This window comes from Panthera uncia, chromosome B4 (genome assembly GCF_023721935.1).
Source record: "Panthera uncia isolate 11264 chromosome B4, Puncia_PCG_1.0, whole genome shotgun sequence".
In the NCBI taxonomy this organism is placed as follows: Eukaryota; Metazoa; Chordata; class Mammalia; order Carnivora; family Felidae; genus Panthera; species Panthera uncia.
The window spans coordinates 79,325,008-79,352,076 of NC_064809.1; the positions used below are offsets into that span (position 1 = coordinate 79,325,008).

Below are 27,069 nucleotides of genomic sequence, written 5' to 3' on the forward strand. Positions count from 1 at the left end.
GCAACATAGACTAATTATATCTTTCTTACAAGTGGGCAAACTGATGTTCAGAAGGGTTGAGTAATTTGCCTTAGGTCTTGAGGCATAACAGCCAGTGTGATAACCTGACTTGAAAAACAAAACAAAGGCAAAAACTTGTGTTTATTTCACATATACTTAAGAATCTGTGGGAACTTGCAAATATCTATAGCTTTTACCTAGGACATGCACAATTTTATTGATGTTTTACACTCACATTATACTACTTGGGCATGATTATATTATTATAGTCTAGTAGGAAAGTAGTAATTCCTAATATTATACTTGGCACATAAACTGGAACTGTAATCGTTCAAAACCAGAAACTCTTCAACTGCCATTACTGGTGAGAAACAGAGGGAGAAGGAAAAAAATTATAAAGTATTAGCCATATTATAATACCAAAAATTCTTACTGAAAGGCAGATTAAATTATTGAAATGCAGATTAAAATATGGAGTAAAGAAAAGACTTAGTACTAGGTAGTAGATTATCAGTTTTTTAAAGATGGCACAGGTTAGAGATGCATTCAGTACAGCTATGTGTTATGAGCTAGGTTGTTAATCTCTGAAAAATACTGTCAGGGGACATGAACTTTCCCCTTAGTGTGGTTGTTTGCTTGCTTTTTTTTTTTTTTCCTGTCTCATCAGACACAGTCCCACAGCTTCCTTTTCTCATTTTAATACTAATGTGTATTATGCTTTATATTCCTTAGTGTTTTGTGTGTAGTTCTGTTCTGGCAATTTGGATTCACTGAATTATCCCCCTGGAGGCAGCAGTGAAGACAATATATAAAACACTAAGTAGCTTATACTATACAGAATCTGCGTAGCAGCCATAGTGGATGGTTTTAAAACATCTTCTGATTTTTTTCCCCTTTTATACATGCATTTCTTTCTCATTCAAAGAAATATATTCCCTCTAGATAAAATGAAAATTTAAGACCAAAATATTAACATAGAAAGCAAAGGGGTTCACGGAGAGGACGTATGTCCAGGAACACTGGTTTCCTTGGATTACAACAATAGCAATTGCTAGTATTTTTTGTATCCAGCCATTCTGCGTGTTAGTGAGCCTGTATGAAAATTAGAGGTAAGTCAGACATATAGAAGGCAATGGAAGTCTCCCAAACCGTATCATTGATTCATCAATTATCAGTTCAACTTTTAATTAGATCAAATAGAGTATTCTGGAGTTTTATTTTGTAACTGGATATATTTTTTTAAATGTAAAGATATGTTAGTATATTTTGGTTTATTATATCAATTTATTCATTCTCTATTAAATAAAATGCAGAAAATTACCATCTCTGTGCTTGTGTTTCTAATTGAATACAAGTTATATCATACTTTCTTTAAGAGAACAGACTTTAATTTAGAGAATCTGTGATTATATTTATCACTTGTCAGCTGTATAAATATATCTAATGTACAAAACCACACTGACCCTGGTGCTTCGTTTGGGAATAAAGATAAAAGTTCCAAAGATGTGTCATAAAGGCTAAATGAGATAGAATATAAAAGTCCTTAGAATTTCATTGGAATCAATAATGGCTTTGCTCAATCACAGATAGTATTAATAATCTTCCCAGACTTGGAAATCAATTTCAACTAAAAGAAAATAAAGTAAATACACCAGCTCTTCTTAAAGCATAGTAAGTGCCACATAGTTTATAGAGCACTTGCATTATATTATTTCAGTTAGTTCCCAAAACACTCTTCAAATTTCAACTCCATGATAAACAGAACTGATGCTTAGGGAAATTGAGTAAAGTCCAAAGTCATCCATTAAGCAGCCCATGCGTATTTTTAACTCACGTTCCTCTAACTGCAGAGCCCACATACACTCTGTGACAGTAATGTACCCTAGAGTGTCATGAATAAGCAATTAATAGTGTTTTGATACCATAATCATTATCAGTTTATGCACTTTCCCTCTTTTCTTTGCTTATTGATGTCTAAATAAAGAACTGAAAGCTTGAGGTTAGGAACTGGTATTTGCCACCAACTCCTACAGGTACAATCCTTCCAGTGGCTCACTAGGTTCTCCGCGGGAGACTTTGCTTTATTCAGTCCCAAAGAAGTTCTTAGAGAACACCTGTGTCATGGCCCAAAGCCCAAGACTGAACATTGCAAGTAAATTTTGAGTAATTATGAAGCAGAACTAGATGTTACCCATGACACTGGATTAATCAATTTTCTTTTCCTCTAATGTATGAGCCTAATCTCTGAACAACTCTTTACTCATGAGGTAAAAAAAAAAAAAAAAAAAAAAAGAGTGATTTGATCATAAAGCACATTGCTTGGAAGCTATGATTTGTGAAGTTTTGCTAATGACCTCTAGCGAAGTTTAACTTAGTAAACAGAAAAAGTTGAAACAATTAGATTCTCAAAGTTATTGCATTACTAAGGGATATGTCCATCCAGGGCAACTGAGACATTAACAACAACAACCAAATTCACCACAAATAAAATGGAATCAGTCTAAGACTCCTAGTTTCTCAAAAAAACATCCTTTTTGTCCGTAATGTATCCTTTAAAACAAATTCCCTTTCTCATCTTGGGCATCAAAGAAGTTATCAGTATCTAGTTTATAAAGGCCCATTGTCTTTTTTTAAAAATTTATTTATTTAAATTCAAGTTAGTCACAATACTAACAGGTCATTGTTAATACTAAATTGGTGGTTAACAACTTTGAAAGGGCTTATGCAGGGGTGCTTTCAGAATGAAACCTTGAAGGTACTTTGTGGCCATCTTATTCAACAAAAATGAAGTATTATTGTTAACTTTCATTTTGAATATGTCAAAGAGCTGTCTCAGGGGTCCTCGAAGGGATTCTTGATTTTGACTAAACAGGTGGAAGATAATATAGAGGTTAACCTAAACCGTGTTCTTCCAGGGGGAAATATGGATCTGCCTTCAGAAACAATAAAGAGGAGTTAAATGCTTAGAGATATCCTTTATCCACTGCATGAATACATCCTTGGGATGGCCTCAGGCTTGAGGAATCATATGCACCTTGTTAAACACTGAAGTTTATTTCTCCCAAAAGGCTGCTGAATGAATGAAGGCCTAACATGTATCAGGCTTAGTTGATGTTGGTAAATGAATACAATTCATTGAATTTTCATTAACATCTTTACATAAATAGTATAGCATATCTCCCCCAAGTCTGTGATAGTGGATCATCTCTTCTAACAGTTCTTTTAAAAAAAATTTTTTTTATGTTTATTTTTGAGAGAGAGACAGACAGAGTGCGAGCAGGGAAGGGGCAGAGAGAGACGGAGACACAGAATACAAAGCAGGCTCCAGGCTCTAAGCTGTCAGCATAGAGCCCGAAGCAGGGCTCAAACCACCAACCGTGAGATCATGATCTGAGCCAAAGTGGGACGATCAGCCCACTGAGCCACCCAAATGCCCCTCTTTTGCAGTTCAAGTGTGTTCTCTGGTCCTACAAAATTGGCCTGTCAGTATTCACTTTCAGATGTTCACATGAAGTCTTCCTTATCTATTAATACCTTTCTTCACAGCTCTTTGTGCATTCCTACAAAGGGTTTAATCAGTAGCCAGAATGTGTAAATCTGTCATGGTATAATTTTTCAAAAATGTTTTAAAATTGATAGGAATGTAAGAGGAAAAAAGCAAAAGCAAAAAAAAAAAAAACAACCTTGAAATTGTGGTAAAAATACAGTGCACTGACACATTATTACCTATGGAAGAGTAATATACACTATTTTTATTCCTGGATCTCCAATGCCAGTAAAATAGTACAGAAATTTCAATTTTCAGAATGATATTTTCTATTGGATAAGAATGCCTTTTGGGACTTCCAGGTGTTAGGAAAAACTAGCACTTTCAATGAAAAGGAAACCCTGATCAAAGACAAGTGATGTTATTGAGCAGAAATGATCTTAATTAAAAGAATGAACGTTAAAGAAGTTTAATGAAAGTAATTTTATGTATTTAAAGATTATTTATTTATTTTGAGAGAGAAAGAGAGAGAGAGAGAGAGACAGTGTAAGTTGAGGAGGGGCAGAAAGAGGAAGAGAGAGAGAATCCCAAGCAGGCTCTGGGCTGGCAGCATGGGGCTTGACCCCAAACCATAATCTCATGACCTGAGCCAAAACCAAGAGTTGGACACTCCACCTACAGAGCAACCCAGGCGCCCTTAAGGAAAGTAATTTTAAAATAATATTTTATGATGTTTTTAAAAATTATATATCCAAAAATATTGGGCTCCTTTACATGTCCTTTGTTATAAATTTACTCAGTACAGGGAATTTAGGTCCAGTAGGTAAATACACTCTGAAAAGTAGATAAAGTAGGCAACTACAGCTTGTAAAAGAAAGACACAACCTACATAATGCAGGTAGGAATTGGACATACAATGGAGAATCTCACCTGTTGGTGTGATTCAACAACAAACTCAACATCACTTAATTAATGAATTAAACAAGTGTTTATTTTAAGCCTACTGTGACTCTTCTGGGCATTAGATTGTGTTACATGGTTTTGAAGGCAACACTGCATCCTAACTTTCAGACACACACAATGTGGTGAGGAGTTCACAGGAGGTGTCAGCACAGATGTTTGGTGGATTGGGAAGAATAAGTCTAAGATTCTTAGGGGACTGACTCCTACTAAGGGTATTAAACCTAGTGTTGTGAAGTTGGGAAGAAGGTGATTTGAGGTGTCATTGAAATCCGCTACCCACAAGGCTAGTTACCTATACATATTTTATTTAAGGCAAGTTTCACAATCATTCTCAGAAAGATTACTGTTACTAAGGAGAGGCAGAGAAACTAAGCGGCCATTGGCAGCCATTGGTAGCAGTGTTGAAGTGCAGCAAATTTCTACATGTGGTGATTGTATCTCAGCTGATTGAGAGAAGTGAATTGTTGGAGGGCAGAGAGTGTGATGGAGTGCAGGAAGCAGATACACCATGGTGGCGAGAGGTCACCATGGTCATAAAGTGGAAAAACAAAGCTAAGATTTTCACAGGTACGATACATCCAGGTGATTCCACCTCATTTTTGTTGTTATTGTCCCTATGTGATTCTCTCCATGTTCATTTATTCATTACTATTTATTTTAGGTAAATCTTTTAAAAAAAGACACCATCTAATCCCAGAGGTTTTCAGCTCAGGGGTTAGAGAACATTTTCTCCACTGAGCAATCTTATTATGGCTTTTTTAAAATACTAAGCATGTTTCTAAACGCTTCATATATATATATATATTTTTTTAATTTTTTTTAACGTTTATTTATTTTTGGGACAGAGAGAGACAGAGCATGAACGGGGGAGGGGCAGAGAGAGAGGGAGACACAGAATCAGAGGCAGGCTCCAGGCTCTGAGCCATCAGCCCAGAGCCCGACGCGGGGCTCGAACTCACAGACCGCGAGATCGTGACCTGAGCCGAAGTCGGAGGCCCAACCAACTGAGCCACCCAGGCGCCCCACGCTTCATATATATTAACTCATTTAATACTCATGATGACTTTGTAAGATAGGCCTGTATACAGAGAAATAAACTGTATTTATACAAGTAACACAGAGAGACCACATGGCTTCATACCTAATAAGTGGCTTGGAATCAAACCTAGATATCGTCACTCTTCCTTACGGAAATAACTATGATAATATCATTTAAATTTTGTTTTAAAAAAAGAAATTAAAACTCACTATTTTGAAACCATATGCAAATAAAGAAATTAAACTATTTACCCCATCTTCTTGCAGAGCACTTATGTAACTCTTTAACTGAGGGAAATTCTTCAACAACAACAATATTTTAAATAGAAGGACAAATCATTTGTATAGGAACATGGGTCATAATAATTACACATAGGCTGAAAAATTATAAAATATTGCCAGGGATTCAGATGTGATCAAGCTCAGTTCTAAGCTCTTCCAGCTTAAATTATTTTCTGCCTCTTTCTTGCCTGTAACTCTAACACCTAAGGTTGCTGGTAGTGATGACTGTAATATATCTGACTTTGTGAGGTACTAGGAAGAATTGTAAAAGCTGAGCGTTAGCAAAAGTTGATCAATGCTGAAGGACAAAACACACTCTATATTAAAAAATACAGTATCTTTCCATTTTTTAGGATTCTCAGTGTAATTAAAGTTTAAGTTACAGAGAAAAAGAAACTGGTGTACAATTGGAACAAAAGCACAAAGTAGTTCTCACTGGAAAGAAACGTCACGGGCATGTCTCTGAAAGTTAAAAGGTAATATTTGGAGTCAGAAAAGCCTGGGGAAAAAACCCTGCTCTAGCACTTCAAGTTTTGTGATATTGAACGTTTTCAAACCTGCCTAAACAAGCGTTTTCTCCTACAAAACAGAAGAAATTAACAGGTCATTGCTATTATCAATTCACTTAAAATTTCCCCTGCAGAGGAAATGACATACTATTTAAGCAAAATTCTGGCTTCACACTTGGACCTTTGTTAACCACTCTTCGAGTTTGTTCCTTGGGCTTTCTTCTGGAGGTTTGGAGAAAACAATAAATAAGCAACTGAGGAATGAGAAACCACACAGAAATAGCAGAGTTTATCCTCCTGGGATTGTCAGATGACCCACAGCTTCAGGTGGTGATCTTTGTCTCTCTGCTCGTCACCTACATGCTCAGCATCACTGGCAAACTGACCATTATCACCCTTACCCTGCTGGATTCCCACCTCCAGACCCCCATGTATTTCTTCCTCAGAAACTTCTCCTTATTAGAGGTTTCATTCACAACTGTCAGCATACCCAAGTTCCTGGGCACCATGATGACTGGAGATAAAACCATTTCCTTTAATGACTGCATTGCTCAGCTATTTTTTTACATTCTCTTGGGAGTCACTGAATTTTACCTTCTGGCCGCCATGTCCTATGACCGTTAGTTACATTGCCATCTGCAAACCTCTACATTACATGACCATCATGAATCACAGAGTCTGCATACTCCTTGTCTTCTCTTCGTGGCTAACGTCATTCTTAATCATATTCCCCGCACTCATGTTGCTCCTAAACCTTAATTACTGTAGGTCTAATATTATAGACCATTTTACCTGTGATTATTTTCCCCTGCGGCAACTTTCCTGTTCAGACACAAAATTCTTAGAGGCGCTGGGGTTTTCCTGTGCTGTGTTCACGTTAATGTTCACTTTGGCCTTGATATTTCTGTCTCACACACATATCATCAGAACAATTTTAAGAATTCCTTCTACCAGTCAGAGGAAAAAGGCCTTTTCCACATGTTCATCCCATATGATTGTCATCTCCATCTCCTATGGCAGCTGCATTTTCATGTACATTAATCCATCAGCAAAAGACACAGTGTCTCTGAGCAAGGGAGTTGCTGTGCTAAACACCTCAGTGGCCCCCATGCTGAACCCATTTATTTACAGCCTAAGGAATCAGCAAGTCAGGCAAGCCTTCATGGACAAGGCAAGGAAGATAGTATTTTTCTCAAGCAAATGAAATGCTGTGGTGTCATATATTAGACACACACTTGCACAGCAATTTAAAATATACAAACATGAAATTCAAGGAACTTCTTCAAATCACAATGGCCTTCCTGTCATCCTTATACTTTTGTTCTCTGTTTTTAACAGCTTACAAGCACTATAATATATTTCCCATTCAATTGCAGTAATTTCATACGTCTTTCTAAAGGTTCCATTTTCTGAACACTTTGTTAGATGCAACTTCTCGAGCAATAATTGTTTTATAAAATAAAGTTGTACTTTAAGTTTTGTTTAGGAAAACCATTATCACCAGGAATGGAGGGGACACTGTGTAAATACTGTTATGATATTTTACTTACTCTATACAGAAAACACAATTTTATTATTTCATTGATATTTGACAGAATTTCTCTTAAACATCTTGCCACTTCTCTAGGGAAAAAATTATTTAACTGCCATGTGATTTATAGAACATGTGAATGCTTTCATTTAAAAACCAAGAAATACTGCTCACTTAATGGAGTATGTGCATGTAATTTACCTATTGGCTAAAAGAAGTGTAGATCTTTAACAATATAAATACATCTTCATATTTCCAAATCCTGTACTCAGTAGATATAGGTAGATATACAGGTAAATATATATATGCATATACATGTGTACACATATTGTGTGACAATAGTGAAGCAATATCTGTTTTAGATATGTAAGATAAGTCACTTTCTCTAATTCCATGGAGGGTAAGCTCCATTTTCTGACTATGCTGAAATACATATGTATAGCTTCTTTAGTTTTGGACAAGTTTCCAACAGGACATGTATCTAAATTATTTAATGCCTAAACAAAATCATTTAGGTTTCATAGAAAATAAAAGCTTCATAAGAAGAAAATTTATCCATTTCATATAAAATAAAATATCACCTGATAATATTCTTCCACTCACTCTATGTAAGGCATAAGTGCCTAAAGTATTTTGGAAAGATGTGTATGTGTGTGTGTGTGTGTGTGTGTGTGTGTGTGTACATTAAATAAGAATTGTGGAAACTTAAAATGTAATCTAAATTATATGAACTACTTTTTAGTAATAGAAAATATACTACAATCCTAATTAGTAGCCCAACATGCCTAATGATCACTATGCAATTTATTCAATTGAGGAATATATCACAGGAGTTGTTGAGAAACAAACAAAATAAATTACAGAAAAATGAAGGAGACTCAAAATGTAAGGGAAAACCTATGCATGGTTTCTCAATTTCATCTTCTCTGAAGTATAATTTGTATGCTAAATAAGGCAAATGGTTGGCAAACTGAGGGTTTCTATAACCTCTCAACATATACTTCCCCATTGATAAGGCAGGTGTCAGATAAATCTGGCATATATAATGTACTTAGGGATGGAAATGAACCTGTCAGGCATATAGTATAAACAGCTAACAATAAATAGCAGTGATTGTTATTGTTAATATTGGTCTTTATATCTAACCGCTATAGTTTGGAATCAGTACAAATTATATTTATTAAGTGGTGAGAATATTTAACACAAAATCTACCCTCTTATTTCTCAAAAGCACAATATAGTATTAACTGTAAGCAAATGTACTACAGCAAACAATGTTCTTCAACAATATTCATCTTCAACATTCTCAGAACTTATTCCTCTAACAGAACTTAACTTTTTTCTTCTTAATGTGTATTTTTGAGTGAGTGAGAGAGTGAGAGAGAGAGAGAGAGAGAGAGAGAGAGAGAGAGAGAGACAGAGCATGAGTGGGGGAGGGGCAGAGAGAGAGGGAGACAAAGAATCCAAAGCAGGCTTCAGGCTCTGGGCTGTCAGCACAGAGCCTGACACAGGGCTTGAACTCATGGCCAAAATATCATGATGTGAGCCAAAGTCAGACACTTAACCAACTGAGCCACCCAGGAGCCCCACAGAATGGAACTTTATAGCAGCTACCATCAATTCCCCATTGGCCACTCCAACCTGTCCCAAGGCAGCCACCATCTATCCTCCATTTCTATGAGTTTGACCAATTTTAACACTTCATAAAAGTGGATTTATCCTTTTTGTGTTCTTCTGTCATGTGACTGACTTATTTCATCTAACCTAATGTTCTCCAAATCCATTAACACTGTCACATATTGTTAAAAAAAGAGGAAAGAAAAGAGAAGGAAATGAACAAGCACAAAATGACCAGTTTGTTCTGCTGGGCCTTTATGATGATCCTGATCTTCTGATTGTGATTTTCATCTTTTTATTCATCACATACATATATGTGTCACTGGAAACCTGACTAATCATCACTCTAACCTGGTGATGATCTATGGATCTACACATGCCTATGTATTTCTTGCCTGGAACTTCTCTTTCTTAGAACTCTCCTTTACAACTATATATATTCCTAGATTTCTGAGGGCAATTATTACCAAAGACAAAAACATTTCTCATAATAATTGTATAGCGCAAGAATTTTTCTTTCTTTTCATGGAGGTGGCTGAACTTCCCATCCTAATTGCCATGTCCCTTGACCACTATGTTGCCATTTGCAAACCCCTTCATTACACAACCATCAAAAACAGGAATCTCTGCAACCTGTTTACGCTCTGTGCATGACTGGGCATGTTTCTGGTCATTTATGCTACCCCTTATACTTCTGCTCCAGCCGGATAACTGTGCTTCTAATATCACTGACCACTTTGCATGTGACTATCTTTCCCTTGTACAACCATATTCTCAGATGCACGGTTCCTAGAAGTAATTGGCCTTTACTTTGTTTGGATTACTTCGCTATTCACTTTGGCGTTTGTGATTTTGTCCTACATGTATATCACATCTGTCAGTCAGACAAAAAAAGGTTTTCTCCTCTTGTATTTCTCACATGATTGTTACCTCCATTTCCAAATATGCTAATTATTCTGCAGGAAAAAAGGCCATCACTGACAAAAGTAGTAGCTATTCTCAATAACTCCTTTGTCCCCATGTTGAAACACTTCACGTACCCCTTAAGGAACCAGAAAGTACACAAACCTTCAAAGATATGGTCCTTAAATTACTGTTTCACACAAATACATCAAAATTTTGATTAAGATGAATTAATATTATCATGAATATTTAATAAGAGAAAATGAAATTTTAACCTTCTAATCTCCACTATCTTGCTATATACAGCTATAGGAAATCTTGAGTTCATTAGCTAAACATTCCAAGTTCCCATGTAAATGATTTATGATTGTGAACATAAAACCAGTGGTTATGGAACACAAATCATTTTTCTTACTATTCTAAGTAATAAAAATATTCAACTAAAAATACCAATTCCAAAAGATATATGCAGCCCTGCAGTTTTTGGAGCATTATTCACAAAAACCAAGATATGGAAGCAACCCAAAGTGCACACTCATAGATGAATGGATAAAGAAGACATTATACACACATGCACACAGACACACACACACACACACATATACAATGAAACATTATTCAACTATAAAAGAGGATGAGATATTGCTATTTAAAACAACATCGATGGACATAGAGGAGATTATGCTACATAAAATATGCCAGACAAAGACAAATACCACCTGATTTCACTTATATATAGAATCTAAAAAAAAAAAAAAATTAACAAACAACCAAAGCTGAAACAAACTCATTATTACAGACAACTAATTGATTTTGCAAGATGGGAGGGGTTGGGGTGATGGGCAAAATAGGCAAGAGGAGTGGGAGGTATAGGCTTCTAGTTAGGGAATAAATAGGTCATGAGAATAAAAGGTACAGAATAAGGAATACAGTCAATGCTTTTATAAATGTGTGGTATTGTGACAGGTGGTAGCTATTCTTACGGTGAACACAGCACAGTGTATGCACTTGCTGAACTGCAGTATTATAACCTGAAACTCGTGTAACTTTGTGTGTCATCAATACTCAAGTAAAAACAAAGCAATAAATATAAATAAAGTATCATTGATGAACGAGTAGAAGTGAACTGAAGTGCCAACGTTTTCCTCATTTCCAACAGGGTAAAGATCATATGTGACTGTGAATGCCCTAAAGGAGAAGAAAAAGTAAGATTATTACAACAAATACACAAATAAAACCGCAGGTATTCTGGAGTGGAAAAAGTGAGGGTGGATGGTAAGAAGTGAGTCTGAAATGGCAGAAAGGGGTCAAATATTACTGTGCCTTAGCCCTGTTAAATTTAGACATATATATATTGAGGGTACTAAGAAACCTTTTTTTTCCCCTGAAAAATGAGAAGTATGAGACCACACGAAAGGACACAGAAGGCATCATGTAAAGTGAAATGACTCAGACCAAGAAAGAAAAATGCCATATGATTCTCCTCATAAGTGGCTGTTAAAAAAAAAAAAAAAGTAAACAAACCAAAAGCATAATCATATCTGTAAATACAGAGAAAAAACTGATAGTTGCCAGAGGATGGGGGGGGATGGGTAGGAAAATGGGGGAAGGGGAGAGGGAGATACAGACTTTGTTATGGAATGAATAAATCATGGAAATAAAAGACACCAAAAGGATTACAGTCAATGATATTGTAATAGCAAGTAATGGGAGCTGGTAGCTATACTTGTGTGAACACAGTGTAATGTATAAACTTGTCAAACACTAAGCTGTACACCTGAAACTAATGTAACAGCGTGTGTGCACTATAATCAAATTAAAAAAAAAACTCAACAATAACTTGAAAAAGAGAGCATAAGTAAGTTTGTTGAACACAGAACAGGCATTTTCAAGGCATAATGAGATCCACAGTTGGGTCACAAGGAGTACAGATGTAGTAAGCTGGTTGGGGCTGACAGGTGACAAGATAAAGGATTTCTGGGAAGATTTTTCTATCTGGCAGAGGATTTCATCCAAATGTTTTTGGGAGAGGGTGGGCAATAACCTAACACTCAAGTCTGAATGTTTTTATGTTTTATGATTTTTTATAACAAATTTGGTAACCAGTGAGGACATTTTCATTTTAAAGTTAATAATAAAAATGCACAACAAAAATAAATGAAATAAGTTGTTTATGTATTCATTCTACTTTATACAAGTGGGGATTGTATCAATTAATAAAGCTTTGGTGCCACCTTCAATGAAGAGTCCACTACCATGTGGCTCAGCTCTGTATTTAAAGAGTCCCAAAGGAACTGAGAATAAATTACCGCCCAAATGTAGACTAAGTGCCATGGGCATATTAGGAAAAGTAAGTACAGCCAAAGGGAAACCAGGGTGATTGTATATGCTAGCAGGTACACTTTTGCTTTTACCTCACTGTATCACTTAGCTTTCTGGAAAGACGCGTGTCATGGCATCACTACACATCTGAGTTTATCTGTCCTTGCACCTTTCCTTTCTTGACCGAGGTCTCTTGGGGGATTTATACAGTGACCAGGGAAGGTAAAATTGTTTTATCTTTGGATAGTAGTCAATCTTCCTCTTATCCAGGGAGCTTTGAAATGTTTTAACTTCCAGTCATAAGGCAGTATTCCCTGGAAATCACTTAAAGAACTCTCAGAACTTAAGAACTTCATTAAGTTCAGGTCAGAACAATGTTTGTGGTTATATGGAAAGATAAAAGTGATAAAGAGAAATTCCTTCACTTAGAGCAGAGGCTATAGAAAGCTTGCATGCACTCAAGCCTGCCTTTTTCTCAGTATGAGAGGCTTTTACATAACAGAGGCATGGGAGAACTGATGACAAAGTATCCTGAAGTAGTTTATGAATGCATTCTCTCTCACATATTAAGTAAATAAGAAAATCTGGTGTTGTATTTATGACTGGAATCATTAGACATATCAAAACGTAAGTATGTTCCAGATTTGTCAATAAATGTGTTTATCTTTCTCCCATTCCAAAGGTTACTTTGTTGGAATAAAGCAGGGTGATTCCCAATTTATCATATCAGCATATTTACTAAAACAAATTTTATATTTTAGCATTCCAGTCATGTTTCAAAATACAATAATAGTCTCTGCCTTTTGATCTGCCGATTTTGCTGGTATGTTGCAACAAATATGTGTCTGTTCCTAAAGGAAGAGAATGCTGATTGTCAGGAATAAAGAAAAGAAAATAAAAAGACACAATACAAGCCTGAAAGTTACTCCTACAGACTTATCCAGTTCACCCCATAGGGGAAAAAAAAAATACAGCAAATATTATTGAGGACTTAGACCGTAGATAAAATCTGATTGATTTTTAAGAATAAAAAGAGAAAAAGACAGGTAAAAGTAATATAATTTACATTTTAGAAATTTGTGGTTTCTATAAACTAAATTTTACAAAGAATTTTATTTATTCTACTTATTTAGTCTCCTAGAAAGACAATGAAAGGTTTTGTTATCAAAAACACTTGTCAGTTCCTGCTTGCCCTCAGACAAATTTGAGAGTTTTAAAAGATAAATCGTGGAAAAAGAAAAAACAGAAAACAGTTGTTAATTTAAATAAGGAACATAAAAATGACATAAGTGAAACAGTATGCTGTCAAAATGTATTATTGATATAGCTCTACCTATGTGAGTATTAACTAATATCTCTGGCTTTAGTTTTCTTTCTCATAAATAGAGAACTTTACTCTTATCTATCACTAAGGAAATTCTAATATTTCCTGATAGACAACACATTTATTTCCTCTGCTCATATTTAAAAGAATATATATTAAGAATAACATTAATCATAGCTACTATTAAGCTCAGGAATTGTGATTTGGTCATCAGCTTCTACCCAATTTTATAAGACAATAAGGTTTGTAAATGGCATAAAAATTAAAACTCAAAATTGGACATTTTGGTCCTAAGAACACAGTCTTAGAAACTGGAAAACAATGTCTCAATATCTAAATTAGAAACAGAGTAAGTATTGTTGCAGAAACATATTTCCTTTGACTCAGGAGACATATCTAGGAAATGTTGTTAAAGCTAATGTCAGAGACATTGTTGCCTGTGCCCTCCTCTAGAATTTTTATGGTTTCAGGTCTCCCATTTAGGTCTTTAATCCATTTGGAGTTTGTGTATGGTCTAAGAAAGGGGTGTATTTTCATTCTTTTGCATGTCCTGACCAGTTTTCCCAATACCATTTGTTGAAGAGACATTCTTTTTCCCATTAGATATTCTTTCCTGCTTTGTCAAGCCAAGAAACACACTCTTAACCATAGAGAACAAGTTTATGGTTACCAGAGAGGAGGTTTGCAGAGGGATGGGTAAAATAGGTGATGGGGTTTAAGGAGTTCATTTGTCAGGATGAGCATTGGGTGATGTATGGAACTCTGGAATCACTATATTGTACACCTGAAATGAATATAACAGTGTATGTTAACTATACTGGAATTAAAATAAAATGAAAATGAATAGCTAAATATTAAAAGATGTAGTGCACTATTAGAAATTTGGTTACAAATTTGCTCACAGGTATAGATGTGGTATACAGTCACTCATGAGGGGACTTTTAACATAGATCTGTGAATACATTTTTCCTTTTCAACAGAATGTGCAAAATGCTTCTGCTGTAATGGGACTGAGTGGATATTGCAAAAATGCAAACAGGAAAAAAGTTCCATTGGCTTCATTTCTTGGGGCTAATAATACAAACATTTAAATCTTCAACTCCTTTACTATGCACATTTTCTTTCTGTTTTGTTTTGCAACAGATTTTGCTTAAAGAAAATAAAAAATCAGCATGAGAAACCATACAGTGATTACAGAATTTGTTCTCTTAGGCATCTCAGATGACCCAAAGCTTCAGATTATAATTTTTATCTTTCTGTTTATGGCTTATGTATTAAGTGTCACCGGAAACCTAACCATCATCATCCTCACCTTAACAGACTTTCATCTCAAGACTCCTATGTATTACTTCCTGAGGAATTTCTCCTTCTTAGAAATTACATTCACCAGTGTGTCTATCCCCAGATTTTTGGGGACAATCATTACTAAAGTCAAGACCATTTCCTATAACGATTGTTTAGCTCAGCTATTTTTCTTCATCTTCATGGGTGTGTCTGAGTTTTTTCTTCTCACTGCCATGTCTTTTGATCGCTACATTGCCATCTGCAGGCCTCTTCACTACACCACCATCATGAACAAGAAAATCTGCACCCTACTGGTCTTTGGGTCATGGCTGGGGGGATTCCTTACCATTTTCCCACCACTCATGCTCATCCTCCAGCTAGATTTCTGTGCTGCCAATGTAATTGATCATTTCTCCTGTGACTATTTCCCCATTTTACAACTCTCGTGCTCAGATACATGGCTTTTAGAGATGATTGGCTTTTACTTTGCTTTTGTTACTCTGCTCTTCACATTGGCATTGGTGATTCTTTCCTACATGTGCATTCTTAGCACCATTCTGAGAATCCCGTCTGCTACTCAGAGGAAAAAGGCTTTCTCCACATGTTCCTCTCACTTGATTGTCATTTCCATCTCTTATGGGAGCTGTATATTCATGTATGTCAAGCCTTCAGCAAAAGAAAGAGCATCACTGACCAAAGGGGTAGCTATTCTCAACACCTCAATTGCCCCTATGTTGAACCCTTTTATTTATACCCTGAGGAACCAGCAAGTAAAACAAGCTTTCCAAAACTTGCTTCATAAAGTAGTGTTTTCTAGAAACAAATGAAAGTATGTATTAACATGAAAGGATGTTATTGGGAAGATCCACTAAAGGAAAAACAAAATTTTGACTTCTACAATATGCTTCCATATCCATCTCACAGATACTTGCAAGGCTGTGCTCATTTGCTTAAGCTTTCTTGTACACTGAAAGTAACTATGTTGTGTCTTTCTTTCAAAGTGTGTATACGTTCCATTTCCTCATTGATTTACAATTCTGAATAGAAAGGCAGTGGATATAAAACATACCATTTTGCTGATTGCTCCAAATAGTAAAAATATTGTATACTATAATGGCTAATGGAGTAAAATGTTTTAAAAACATACTCTTTATATTTTATTTTCTTGTACTAATATCTTTCTTTCTTAAAGTTATAAAATATATGAAATACAGTATCTATAACAACCATATTTTTTGCATACTATCTGCAGTATCTAATTCTTTCCACTCTGATATAGGCTTGAGTGTTTACTGTATATAAACTATTTGAAAGTCATATGTCTTTTATTTTCTACTTATGCTTAAGGCATACATTGTCTTATTTTATATGCTCTCCTTGTTTATCTGTATTATATTGAAACATATGAGATTGATAAACATTAGGCAGTCACCAAGACATGGCACCTGGAAGTTTGATAGGAATTTCACAAATAATAGTATCTCTTTTGTAGAGAATATTTACTCTATGCCATTTGCTCAACTAGATATATCCTAAATCATATCATATTTAGCTGTCACAGCTATATGGCAAATTTTAGTGATTATCTATTTTTCACACATGTGTAAATTCTAAGCTGGAGGAACTTGCCCAAGGTGTTGAGCTATCACAGTCAATGTGATAACCTGATTTGAAAAATGAAACAAAATGACAAAAACTTGTGTTTGCTCTATTGTGTACATTTTTCAAATCTAGAGACCTGCATATTTTGCATAGCTTTTACTACAGACCAGCACAATTTTATTGGTGTTTTGCACTCACATTATCTCATTTGGCCATGATTATATGATTATAGTCTGGTCAGGGAAGGTACTCATCCCTAATATTGTCGTTGGCATATACTTTGGAACACTAATCAATCAAAAGAAGAAACGCTTCAACTGCCATTGCTGGTGCCACCAGAGTGACAAAGACAAAATATAAAGTACTAGCAGTATTATAGTCCCAAAATTCTCTGTGGAAGGCACATTAAAGTTAATGGAGCCAACGAATGACTTAATACAATGTGGTAGATTCTCAGTTTTTAAAAATGGCATGGAGGAGAGATGCATTTGGTAGAGAGCTGATGTAAGAATTAAGATATTTTATAGTAATCTCTGTCTGGAAAATAATCTGTTGGTCTCCGTTTCTCAAGAGAAACAAATCACACTACAAGGTTGTTATTTTTTTCTGTCTCATCGGACACTGTCCCCCAAGCTTCCTTTTCAAATTTCTGTACAAATGTGTTCTGCTTTATATTCCTTAGTGTTTTGTGTCTAGTCCTGTCCTGGCAATTTGATTCACTGAATTATTCCCCTTGAGCCAGTGGCAGAGAATAGATAAAACATAAAGTAGCTTATGCTACATAAAATCCATGTAGGAACTGTACCAGACAGTTTTAAAACACCTTCTGAAATTTTTCTCTTTCATATATTTGCTCCTTTCTCACCCTCTTTCCTCAAAGAAATCTATTCCCTCTAGATAAAATGGAAAATTTAAGTCAAAAACATTAACAGTAGAGAGCAAATGTGTTCAGTGAGAGGAACTGTGTTCAGGACACTGATTTCCCTGGATTACAACAATGGAAACCACTAATATTTTTTATATTTCAGCCATTCTGCATATCAGTGAGACTGTATGAAATCAAGGTAAGTAGGACATAGGGGAGGGAATGGTAGTCTCTCAAACCTTATCATTGATTCATTACTTATCAGCTCAAAGTTTAAGCATATTAAATAGGGTATATTGGAGTAGTATTTTGCAACTGGATATATTTATAAATTAAAGAGATCTTAGTATATTTTATTATATAAATTTATTCCTTTTCTTAAATAAAAAGCAAGAAATTACCACTCTATGCCTGTGTTTCTAATTTAATATAGACTATGTAGTACTTTCTTTAAGAGAACAGACTTTAATTTTAGGTATTCTCTGATTAAACACTTGTTAGCTATACGAATATATCTAAGGTACAAAAACACACTGACCCTAATGCTTCATTGGGAATAAAGATAAAACTTCCATAGATGTGTCCTAATGGCTATATGAGATAGAATATAAACGTCCTTAGGATTTCATTGGAATAATGGTTTTGGTCAATTACAGTTAACTATGAATATTCTGCCCAAAGTTGGAAATCAATTTCAACCAAAAGAAAATAAATACACCAGTTCTTCTTAAAGCATAGTAAGTGCCACATGGTTTATAGAGCACTTGCATATATATTATTAAATTCATTCTGAAGATGCCCTTGAAATTTTAACTCCATGATAAACAGAAAAAAACTGATGCTTAGGGAATTTAAGAAACTGCCAAAGTCACACTTCCATTTGTATCTTCAAATCACATTCTCTAATTGCAGAACCCATATACTTTCTGTGATAGTAATTTACCCTAGACTGTCATGAATAAGACATTAAGTGGTTTTTTTTTAATGTTTATTTATTTTTGAAAGAAAGAGAGAGAGTGAGTGGGGAAGGGGCAGAGAGAGACACACACACACAGAATCTGAAGTAGACTCCAGGCTCTGAGCTGTCAGCACAAAGCCCAATACAGGGCTCCAACCCACAAACCACGAGATCATAACCTGAGCCAAAGTTGGATGCTTAACCAGCTGAGCCACCCAGGCACTCCAAAAATTAATAGTGTTTTGATATCATAATCTTATTATCACTTTATGTACTCTTCCTCTTTGCTTATTTTTGTCTAAATAAAGAACTGAAAGTTTGAGGTTAGGAGTTGGTATTTGCCAACAATTCCTACAGGTAAAATCCTTCCAGCCACTCATTGGTTTCTCCAGGGGAGTCTTAGCTTTATTCAGACCAAAAGAAGTTCTTAGTGAACACTTGTGCCATGGCCCAAAGACCAGCAAGATTGAACATTGAAAGTAAATTTAGAGTAATTATGAAGCCAACCTAGATGTTACCCACAACACTGAATTAAACAATTTTCCTTTCCTCTAACGTATCAGCCAAAATGCTGAAGAACTCTTTACTCATAAAGTTAAAAAAAAAAAAAAAAAGAAAGAAAGAGTGATGTGATCATAAAGCACAATGCTTGGAAGCCATGATTCATGAAGTTTCTCTAATGATCTCTAATAAGGTTTAACTGAAGAGTGAATTTAGTAAACACAGAAAAAGTTGAAACAATTAGCCTCTCAAAGTTATTGTATTACTAAGGGATATGTCTACCCAGTGCAACTAGGACATTATTAACAACCACAAAATGCACCGCAAATAAAATGGAATCAGTCTAAGGCTCTTAATCTCTTAAAGGAACATCCTTTTGGTTCTTCACATATCCTTTAATACAGAGTCCCTTTCTCATCTTGGGCATCAAAGAAGTTATCAGTTTCTACTTTATCTAAAGGGTCATTGTTAATACTAAATTGATGGTAAAAAATTTGAAAGGGCATTAACTAGGGGTCCTTTCAGAATGAAACCTTGAAGGTACTTTGTGGCCATCTTATTCAACAAATATGAAGTATTATTGTTAACTTTCATTTTGAATATGTCAAAGAGCTGTCTCAGGGGTCCTTGAAGGGATTCTTGATTTTGACTAAAAGGGTGGAAGATAATATAGAGGTTAACCTAAACCGTGTTCTTCCAGGGGGAAATATGGATCTGCCTTCAGAAACAATAAAGAGGAGGTTCCTCAAAAAATTAAAAATAGATCTACCCTATGACCCAGCAATAGCACTGCTAGGAATTTACCCAAGGGATACAGGAGTACTGATGCATAGGGGCACTTGTACCCCAATGTTTATAGCAGCACTCTCAACAATAGCCAAATTATGGAAAGAGCCTAAATGTCCATCAACTGATGAATGGATAAAGAAATTGTGGTTTATATACACAATGGAGTACTACGTGGCAATGAGAAAGAATGAAATATGGCCCTTTGTAGCAACGTGGATGGATCTGGAGAGTGTGATGCTAAGTGAAATAAGCCATACAGAGAAAGACAGATACCATATGTTTTCACTCTTATGTGGATCCTGAGAAACTTAACAGAAACCCATGGGGGAGGGGAAGGGAAAAAAAAAAGAGGTTAGAGTGGGAGAGAGCCAAAGCATAAGAGACTGTTAAAAACTGAGAACAAACTGAGGGTTGATGGGGGGTGGGAGGGAGGGGAGGGTGGGTGATGGGTATTGAGGAGGGCACCTTTTGGGATGAGCACTGGGTGTTGTATGGAAACCAATTTGACAATAAATTTCATATACTGGGGAAAAAAAGAAACAATAAAGAGGAGTTAAATGCTTAGAGATATCCTTTATCCTCCGCATGAATACATCCTTGGGATGGTCTCAGACTTGAGGAATCATATGCACCTTGTTAAACACTGAAGTTTATTTCTCCCAAAAGGCTGCTGAATGAATGAAGGCATAACATGCATCAGGCTTAGTTGATGCTGGTAAATGAATACAATTCATTGAATTTTCATTAACATCTTTACAAAAATAGTATAGTATACCTTCCCCAAGACTGTGATATTGATCATCTCTCCCTACAGTTTCTTTAAACATGTTCTCTGACCCTACAAAACTGGGGTATCAGTACTCATTTTCAGTGATGTTCACATGAACCCTTCCTTACCTATTATAACTTCCTTCATAGCTTTTCGTACATTCCCTCAAAGGTTTCATCAGTAGCTAGAGTATGAAAGTCAATCATGGTATTATTTTTCAGAAAAGTCTTAAAATTGAAAGGAAACACGGGAGAAAAAAAGACTATGCAAAAAAGTTTAAATAAGGGTAAAAATACAGTGCACTGATACATTATTAACTATGGAATAGCAATAATAGATTTTTAAAAGCTGGCTCTCCAATGCCAGCTAAATAGAGCAGAAATTTCAATCTTGAGATTGAAACCAAATATTGTCTATTTGATGAGAATGCATTTGGGGATTTCTAGGTGTTATGAAAAACTAGCGCTTTCAAAAAAGCAACCCCTGATGAAGGAAGACTGACATTACTGAACAGGAATAAAGTTAATTGAAGGAATGAATTCTAAAGAAACTTAATGAAAGTAACTTTAAAATAATGTTTTATGAAGTTTTCTTTTTTAAATTGCATATTCAGGGGCACCTGAGTGGGTTATGCATCCAATTTTTGGTTTTGGTTCAGGTCATGATCTACGGCTTCGTGGGTCTGAGCCCCACATAGACCTCCTCGCTGGCAGTGTGGAGCCTGCTGGGGATTCTCTCTCACTCTCTCTCTGCCCCTTCCACTTGTGCTGTCTCTCTCTCACACAAAATAAATAAACACTAAACACTTTTAAAAAACTAAATTGTATATCCAAAAAATTGGGGTTTCTTTTACATATCTTTGTTATATATTTACTTGATATAGGGAATTTAGGCCTAGCGGATACATACATCTTGAAAAGTAGATAAACTAAAAAAAAAAAAAAAAAAAAAGCTTTTGCAAAACTAAGACCCAGCCTGTGTGATCTGCAGCCTGGAATTTGAAATACAATAGAGAACTTCACCTCATGGGTGTGTTTGATTCAACAACAAACTCAACATCACTTAATTAATGAATGAGACATGTGTTTATTTTAAGCCTTCTATGACTCTTCTAGGCACTGGATTGGGTTGCAATGGCTTTGAGGGTAAGAATCTGTGCTAACTTTCAGACAGGCACAATGTAGTGGAGGAGCTCACAGGAGTTTTCAGCACAGATGTTTAGTGTGCTGAGAAAAATAAATCAAAGACTCTTAAACTTTCCCCTGTAGATGAAATGACATACTATTTCAGCAAAACTCTGGCTCTACACTTAAACTTCTGTTAATCTACGTTCAAAATTTGTTCCTTGGGCTTTCTCCTAGAGATCTGGCTGGAGGACAACAAATAAGCAACTGAGGAATGAGAAACCACACAGAAATAACAGAGTTTATCCTCCTGGGATTGTCAGATGACCCACAGCTTCAGGTGGTGATCTTTGTCTCTCTGCTCATCACCTACATGCTCAGCATCACTGGCAACCTGACCATTATCACCCTTACCCTGTTGGATTCTCACCTCCAGACCCCCATGTATTTCTTCCTCAGAAACTTCTCCTTATTAGAGGTTTCATTCACAACTGTCAGCATACCCAAGTTCCTGGGCACCATGATGACTGGAGATAAAACCATTTCCTTTAATGACTGCATTGCCCAGCTATTTTTTTTCATTCTCTTGGGAGTCACTGAATTTTACCTTCTGGCCGCCATGTCCTATGACCGTTACATTGCCATCTGCAAACCTCTGCATTACATGACCATCATGAATCACAGAGTCTGCATACTCCTTGTCTTCTCTTCGTGGCTAACGTCATTCTTAATCATATTCCCCGCACTCATGTTGCTCCTAAATCTTAATTACTGTAGGTCTAATATTATTGACCATTTTACCTGTGATTATTTTCCCCTGCTGCAACTTTCCTGTTCAGACACAAAATTCTTAGAGGCGCTGGGGTTTTCCTGTGCTGTGTTCACTTTAATGTTCACTTTGGCCTTGATATTTCTGTCTTACACATATATCATCAGAACAATTTTAAGAATTCCTTCTACTAGTCAGAGGAAAAAGGCCTTTTCCACATGTTCATCCCATATGATTGTCATCTCCATCTCCTATGGCAGCTGCATTTTCATGTACATTAATCCATCAGCAAAAGACACAGTGTCTCTGAGCAAGGGAGTTGCTGTGCTAAACACCTCAGTGGCCCCCATGCTGAACCCATTTATTTACAGCCTAAGGAATCAGCAAGTCAGGCGAGCCTTCATGGACAGGGCAAGGAAGATTGTATTTTTCTCCAGATAACGAAAGGCTGTGGTGTCATGAATTAGCCACATACCACATGGCAATTTAAAATATACAAACATGAAATTCAAGGAATTCTTCAAGTCACAATGGCCTTCCTGTTTCCTTATTCATTCTTTGTTTCTTTCTAACAATTAAGAAGCACCTTTAATATATTTCCCATTCAATTATAATAACTTCATATGTCTTTCTAGTTCCCAGTCTTCTGAACACATTGTTAGTTGCAACTTCTTGAGCAACTATTGTTTTATACAGTATCATAGTTTGAGTTTTGTTTAGGAAAACAATTATCATCAGGAATGGAGAGGCTCTGTAAATATTGATATATTTTATTTAATCTATACAGAAAATATAATTATATGATTTTCATTGACAGGAATTCCCTCATCATCTTGTCATTTTTCTAGGAAAAAAAATTCTTCAAATGCCATATGATTTACAGAAAAAAATGTGAAAGTTTTCATTTAAAAAACATATTTAAAAAACAAGAAACATTGCACACTTAATAGGTATGTCCATACAAATTATCTGTTGGTTCAAAAAAAAGCAATCTCTAATAATATATACTTTTGTATTCGTGTTGCCAAATCTCCATATTTACAAATTCCATAATTACTCAGTAGATATAGGTAGATATACAGGTAGATACATATATACAAACATGTATGCATACATACATACTATAGAATATATATAGCATAGTATACTATATATAGTAAGCATACATTTGCACATACTGTAGAAAATTATGAAGTAATAGCTGTTTTAGATATGTAGGATCAGTTTATTTTCTCTAATTTCATAGAATGTAAGCTCCACTCTCTAACTATGCTGAAATATTAATTATACTTCTTTCTCTACTTTTGGACACGTTTGACACAAGACATGTGTCTGAATTATTTAATGCCTAGACAAAATCTTTTAGGTTTTGTAGAAACTTTGTGAAAGCTTTATAGCAGAGCAAAATTTTATATTTATATAAATTTATATTTATATTTATATAAATTTATAGCAGAGCAAAAAAAATCTATAAAACTAGAATTTCACCTGTTAAACTACTCTTCCACTCATTCTACTTAAGGTATTAAATGACTAAAGTATTTTAGAAAGATGTAGAGATGTGTGTGTGAGAGAGAAAGAGAGAGCGAGAGAGACAGAGAGAGACTAAAGTAAGAATTATGGGTACAAAAAAAGTATTCTAAATTATATAAATTACTTTTTAGTAATAGAAAATATAATATAATCCTAATTAGTGGTGCAACGTTCCTAATGATCTCTATGCAATTTATTCAATTGACAAATACAGGAGTTGTTAGAGAAGAAAAAAACAAAATAAATAATAGAAAACTGAAGGAGATTCAAAATGTAGGAGAAAACTTATAAATGGTTTCTCAATTTCATCTTCTCTGAAGTATAATTTGTGTGTTAAATAAGACAAATAGCTGGCAAACAGGGTTCTATAACCTCTTAACATATACTTCCCCACTGATAAGGCCAGTGTCCAATAAATCTGGTATATATAATGCACTATAGGGATGGAAATGAACCTGTCATAGAGAATAATTAGCTATCAGGAAAAAGTAAGGATTATTGTTAATATTGGTCTCTATATCTAACTGCTACAGTTGAAAATCAGTACAAATTATATTTATAAAGTGATGAGAACATTTAATATGAGATCTACCCACTTATATTTTAAGGCCACAATATAGTATTGTTAACTGTAGGTAAAAATGTACTATAGCAAACAATATTCTTTAATAATATTCATATTCAACATCTTCAGAACTTGCTCCTTTTACAGAAGTGAACTTTGTAGTGTCGTAGACTTTGGGTCTGGAGTTCTCTCTTGTCTAGCAAGAGAGTGGGACACAGGATTGAAAATGTGAGAGAAGCTAATGCCCGGGAGGAGACAAGAGCCCTGAGTAAGGGTCCTTGCTCCATTTTTATTAGGTCAGAAGGCTTACAAGAGTGAATGATGTGCATAGAGACACAATGAAACCATGAACATTAAGTCATGGGCATGGGGAAAAGGGGGTTTTGGAGATATGTGGTGTTAGGGATTTGGGTAAATACAAAACAAGATTCTGCTGCTGGGTGGGAAGGACCCACCTCTGTTTACCTAAACTGGTCTAGAGGACAAGAAAGACAGAGCATGCTACCTCAGGTTCAACAAGGTGCTTTCTTTTGCTAATTAGCTCCACTCTGGGCAACTCTGCACTGTTGTGGTCTATAGCCCTATTTGCCTGTTTACCTAATTTGGTCCTTCCTTCCTTCCTGTGAAACCATCTTTCTGCTATTGTCCCATATCTTTGTCCTAAACTGGGGGCCTTTGCCCCATTTACCTAATCTTATTTACCCAAACTTGGGTGTGTTCATCCTATGGCTTTCTAATTATTTATGCCTTGCTAACCCATCAGTGCAGGCTCAGAGAATTCCTAAGCTTATTCCCCACATATAGCAACTATCATCAATTCCCCATTGCCCACCCCAACCTGTCCCAAGGCAGCCACCATCTATTCTCCATTTCTATGAGTTAGACTAATTTTAATACCTCATAAAAGTGGATTTATCCATTTTTTGTTCTTTTGTACTGACTTATTTCATCTAAACTAATGTCTTCCAGATTCATCAATGTTGTCATATATCTTTAAATGAAATAAAAATGAAAGAGAAAGAAATACCTATATATTTCTTAGCTGGAACCTCTCTTAGAAATCTCATTTACACTGTATGTATTCCTAGATATCTGGAGACAATTATCACCAGGGATAATATCATTTCCTATAACAGCTGTGCAGCCCAACTATTTTTCTTTGTGTTCATGGGAGTGGCTGAATTTCAATTTGAATTTCCATGTCCTTTGGCTACTATGCTGTCATTTGCAAGCCCCTTCATTATACAACCATTATGAGCAGGAAACTCTGTACCCTGTTTATGCTATCTGCATGGCCAGGTATGTTTTTGATCATTTTCCCACCCCTTATACTTCTCCTCCAGCTGGATAACTGTGTCTCCATTGTCACTGATCATTTTACATGTGGCTATCTTTCCCTTTTACAACTGTCTTATTTAGATACATAGCTCCTAGCAGTAATTGGTTTCCACTTTTCTTTCATTACTTTACTATTCACTTTGGCATTTGTGATTTTGTCCTACATATATATCATATCTGCTAGTCAGAGAAAAAAGTTTTTTCTGCTTATTCTACTTACATTAATGCCATTTCTATTTTCATATATGCTAATTCATCTGCAAAAATAAAAAGTATCATTGACAAAGGCAGTAGCTATTCTTAGTAATTGTTTCCCTCAGGCTGAACCCCTTTACACCCTAAGGGGCCAGAAAATATACAAACCTTCAAATATTTGGTCCTTAAGGTATGTTTCATACAAGCAAATCCAAATTTGGGGTAGTATGAATGAATGTTATCATAAAGATTTGATAAAGGAAAATGAAATTTTAAACTAATTTGTACTATCTTCCTATATCTGTGTCACAGCTACAGGAAATGCTGAGCTCATTTGTTAAGCATTGTTCATAACATAGATGTGGATGGGTTGTGTCTTCCTTTAAAACTATCTGTAAGGGTGCCTGGGTAGCTCAGTTCATTAAGCATCCAACTTCGGCTCAGGTCATGATCTCACAGCTTGTGAGTTCAAGTCTCACACTGGGCTTGTGCTGACAGCTCAGAACATGGAGCCCACTTCGGATTCTGTGTCTCCCACTCTCTCTCTTCCCCTCCCCCACTCATGCTCTATTTCTCTCTCTCTCAAAAAACAAATAAACATTAAAAAAAAATTTAACTATCCGTAGGTTCCATGCCAGTGATTTATGATTGTGATTTATGATTGTGAATATACAACCAGTACTTATGAAACATAACTCATTTTAATGACTATTCTTATTAATCAAAATGTTTTATCAAAAACACTAATTCCAAAAAAAAATACGAAATCCCTGTGGTTTTTGCCACATTATTCACAATAGC

At 35.5% G+C, this 27,069-nt stretch overlaps 2 protein-coding genes and 3 pseudogenes across 2 annotated transcripts; all 5 read left to right on the top strand.

Moving 5' to 3' along the window:
• Positions 1 to 6,476: 6,476 nt before the first annotated feature.
• LOC125919164 (olfactory receptor 6C1-like) lies at positions 6,477 to 7,483 on the top strand (annotated as a pseudogene).
• A 720-nt stretch (positions 7,484 to 8,203) lies between these two features.
• On the top strand, positions 8,204 to 10,550 carry LOC125919854 (olfactory receptor 6C3-like; annotated as a pseudogene).
• A 4,554-nt stretch (positions 10,551 to 15,104) lies between these two features.
• On the top strand, positions 15,105 to 16,087 carry LOC125919168 (olfactory receptor 6C3-like). The gene has a single exon (XM_049625678.1). The coding sequence runs from the start codon at positions 15,149 to 15,151 to the stop codon at positions 16,085 to 16,087; it is 939 nt and encodes a 312-aa protein (XP_049481635.1). The 5' UTR covers positions 15,105 to 15,148.
• A 6,044-nt stretch (positions 16,088 to 22,131) lies between these two features.
• On the top strand, positions 22,132 to 23,192 carry LOC125919172 (olfactory receptor 6C1). Its single transcript, XM_049625681.1, has one exon. The coding sequence runs from the start codon at positions 22,143 to 22,145 to the stop codon at positions 23,076 to 23,078; it is 936 nt and encodes a 311-aa protein (XP_049481638.1). The 5' UTR covers positions 22,132 to 22,142; the 3' UTR covers positions 23,079 to 23,192.
• Positions 23,193 to 25,743: 2,551 nt separating this feature from the next.
• Positions 25,744 to 26,494, top strand: LOC125919855 (olfactory receptor 6C3-like; annotated as a pseudogene).
• Positions 26,495 to 27,069: the final 575 nt, after the last annotated feature.

Coding starts and splice junctions, on each gene's coding strand:
- LOC125919168 (XM_049625678.1), top strand. CDS start 15,149: ATGAGAAACCATACAGTGATTACAGAATTTGTTCTCTTAGGCATCTCA.
- LOC125919172 (XM_049625681.1), top strand. CDS start 22,143: ATGAGAAACCACACAGAAATAACAGAGTTTATCCTCCTGGGATTGTCA.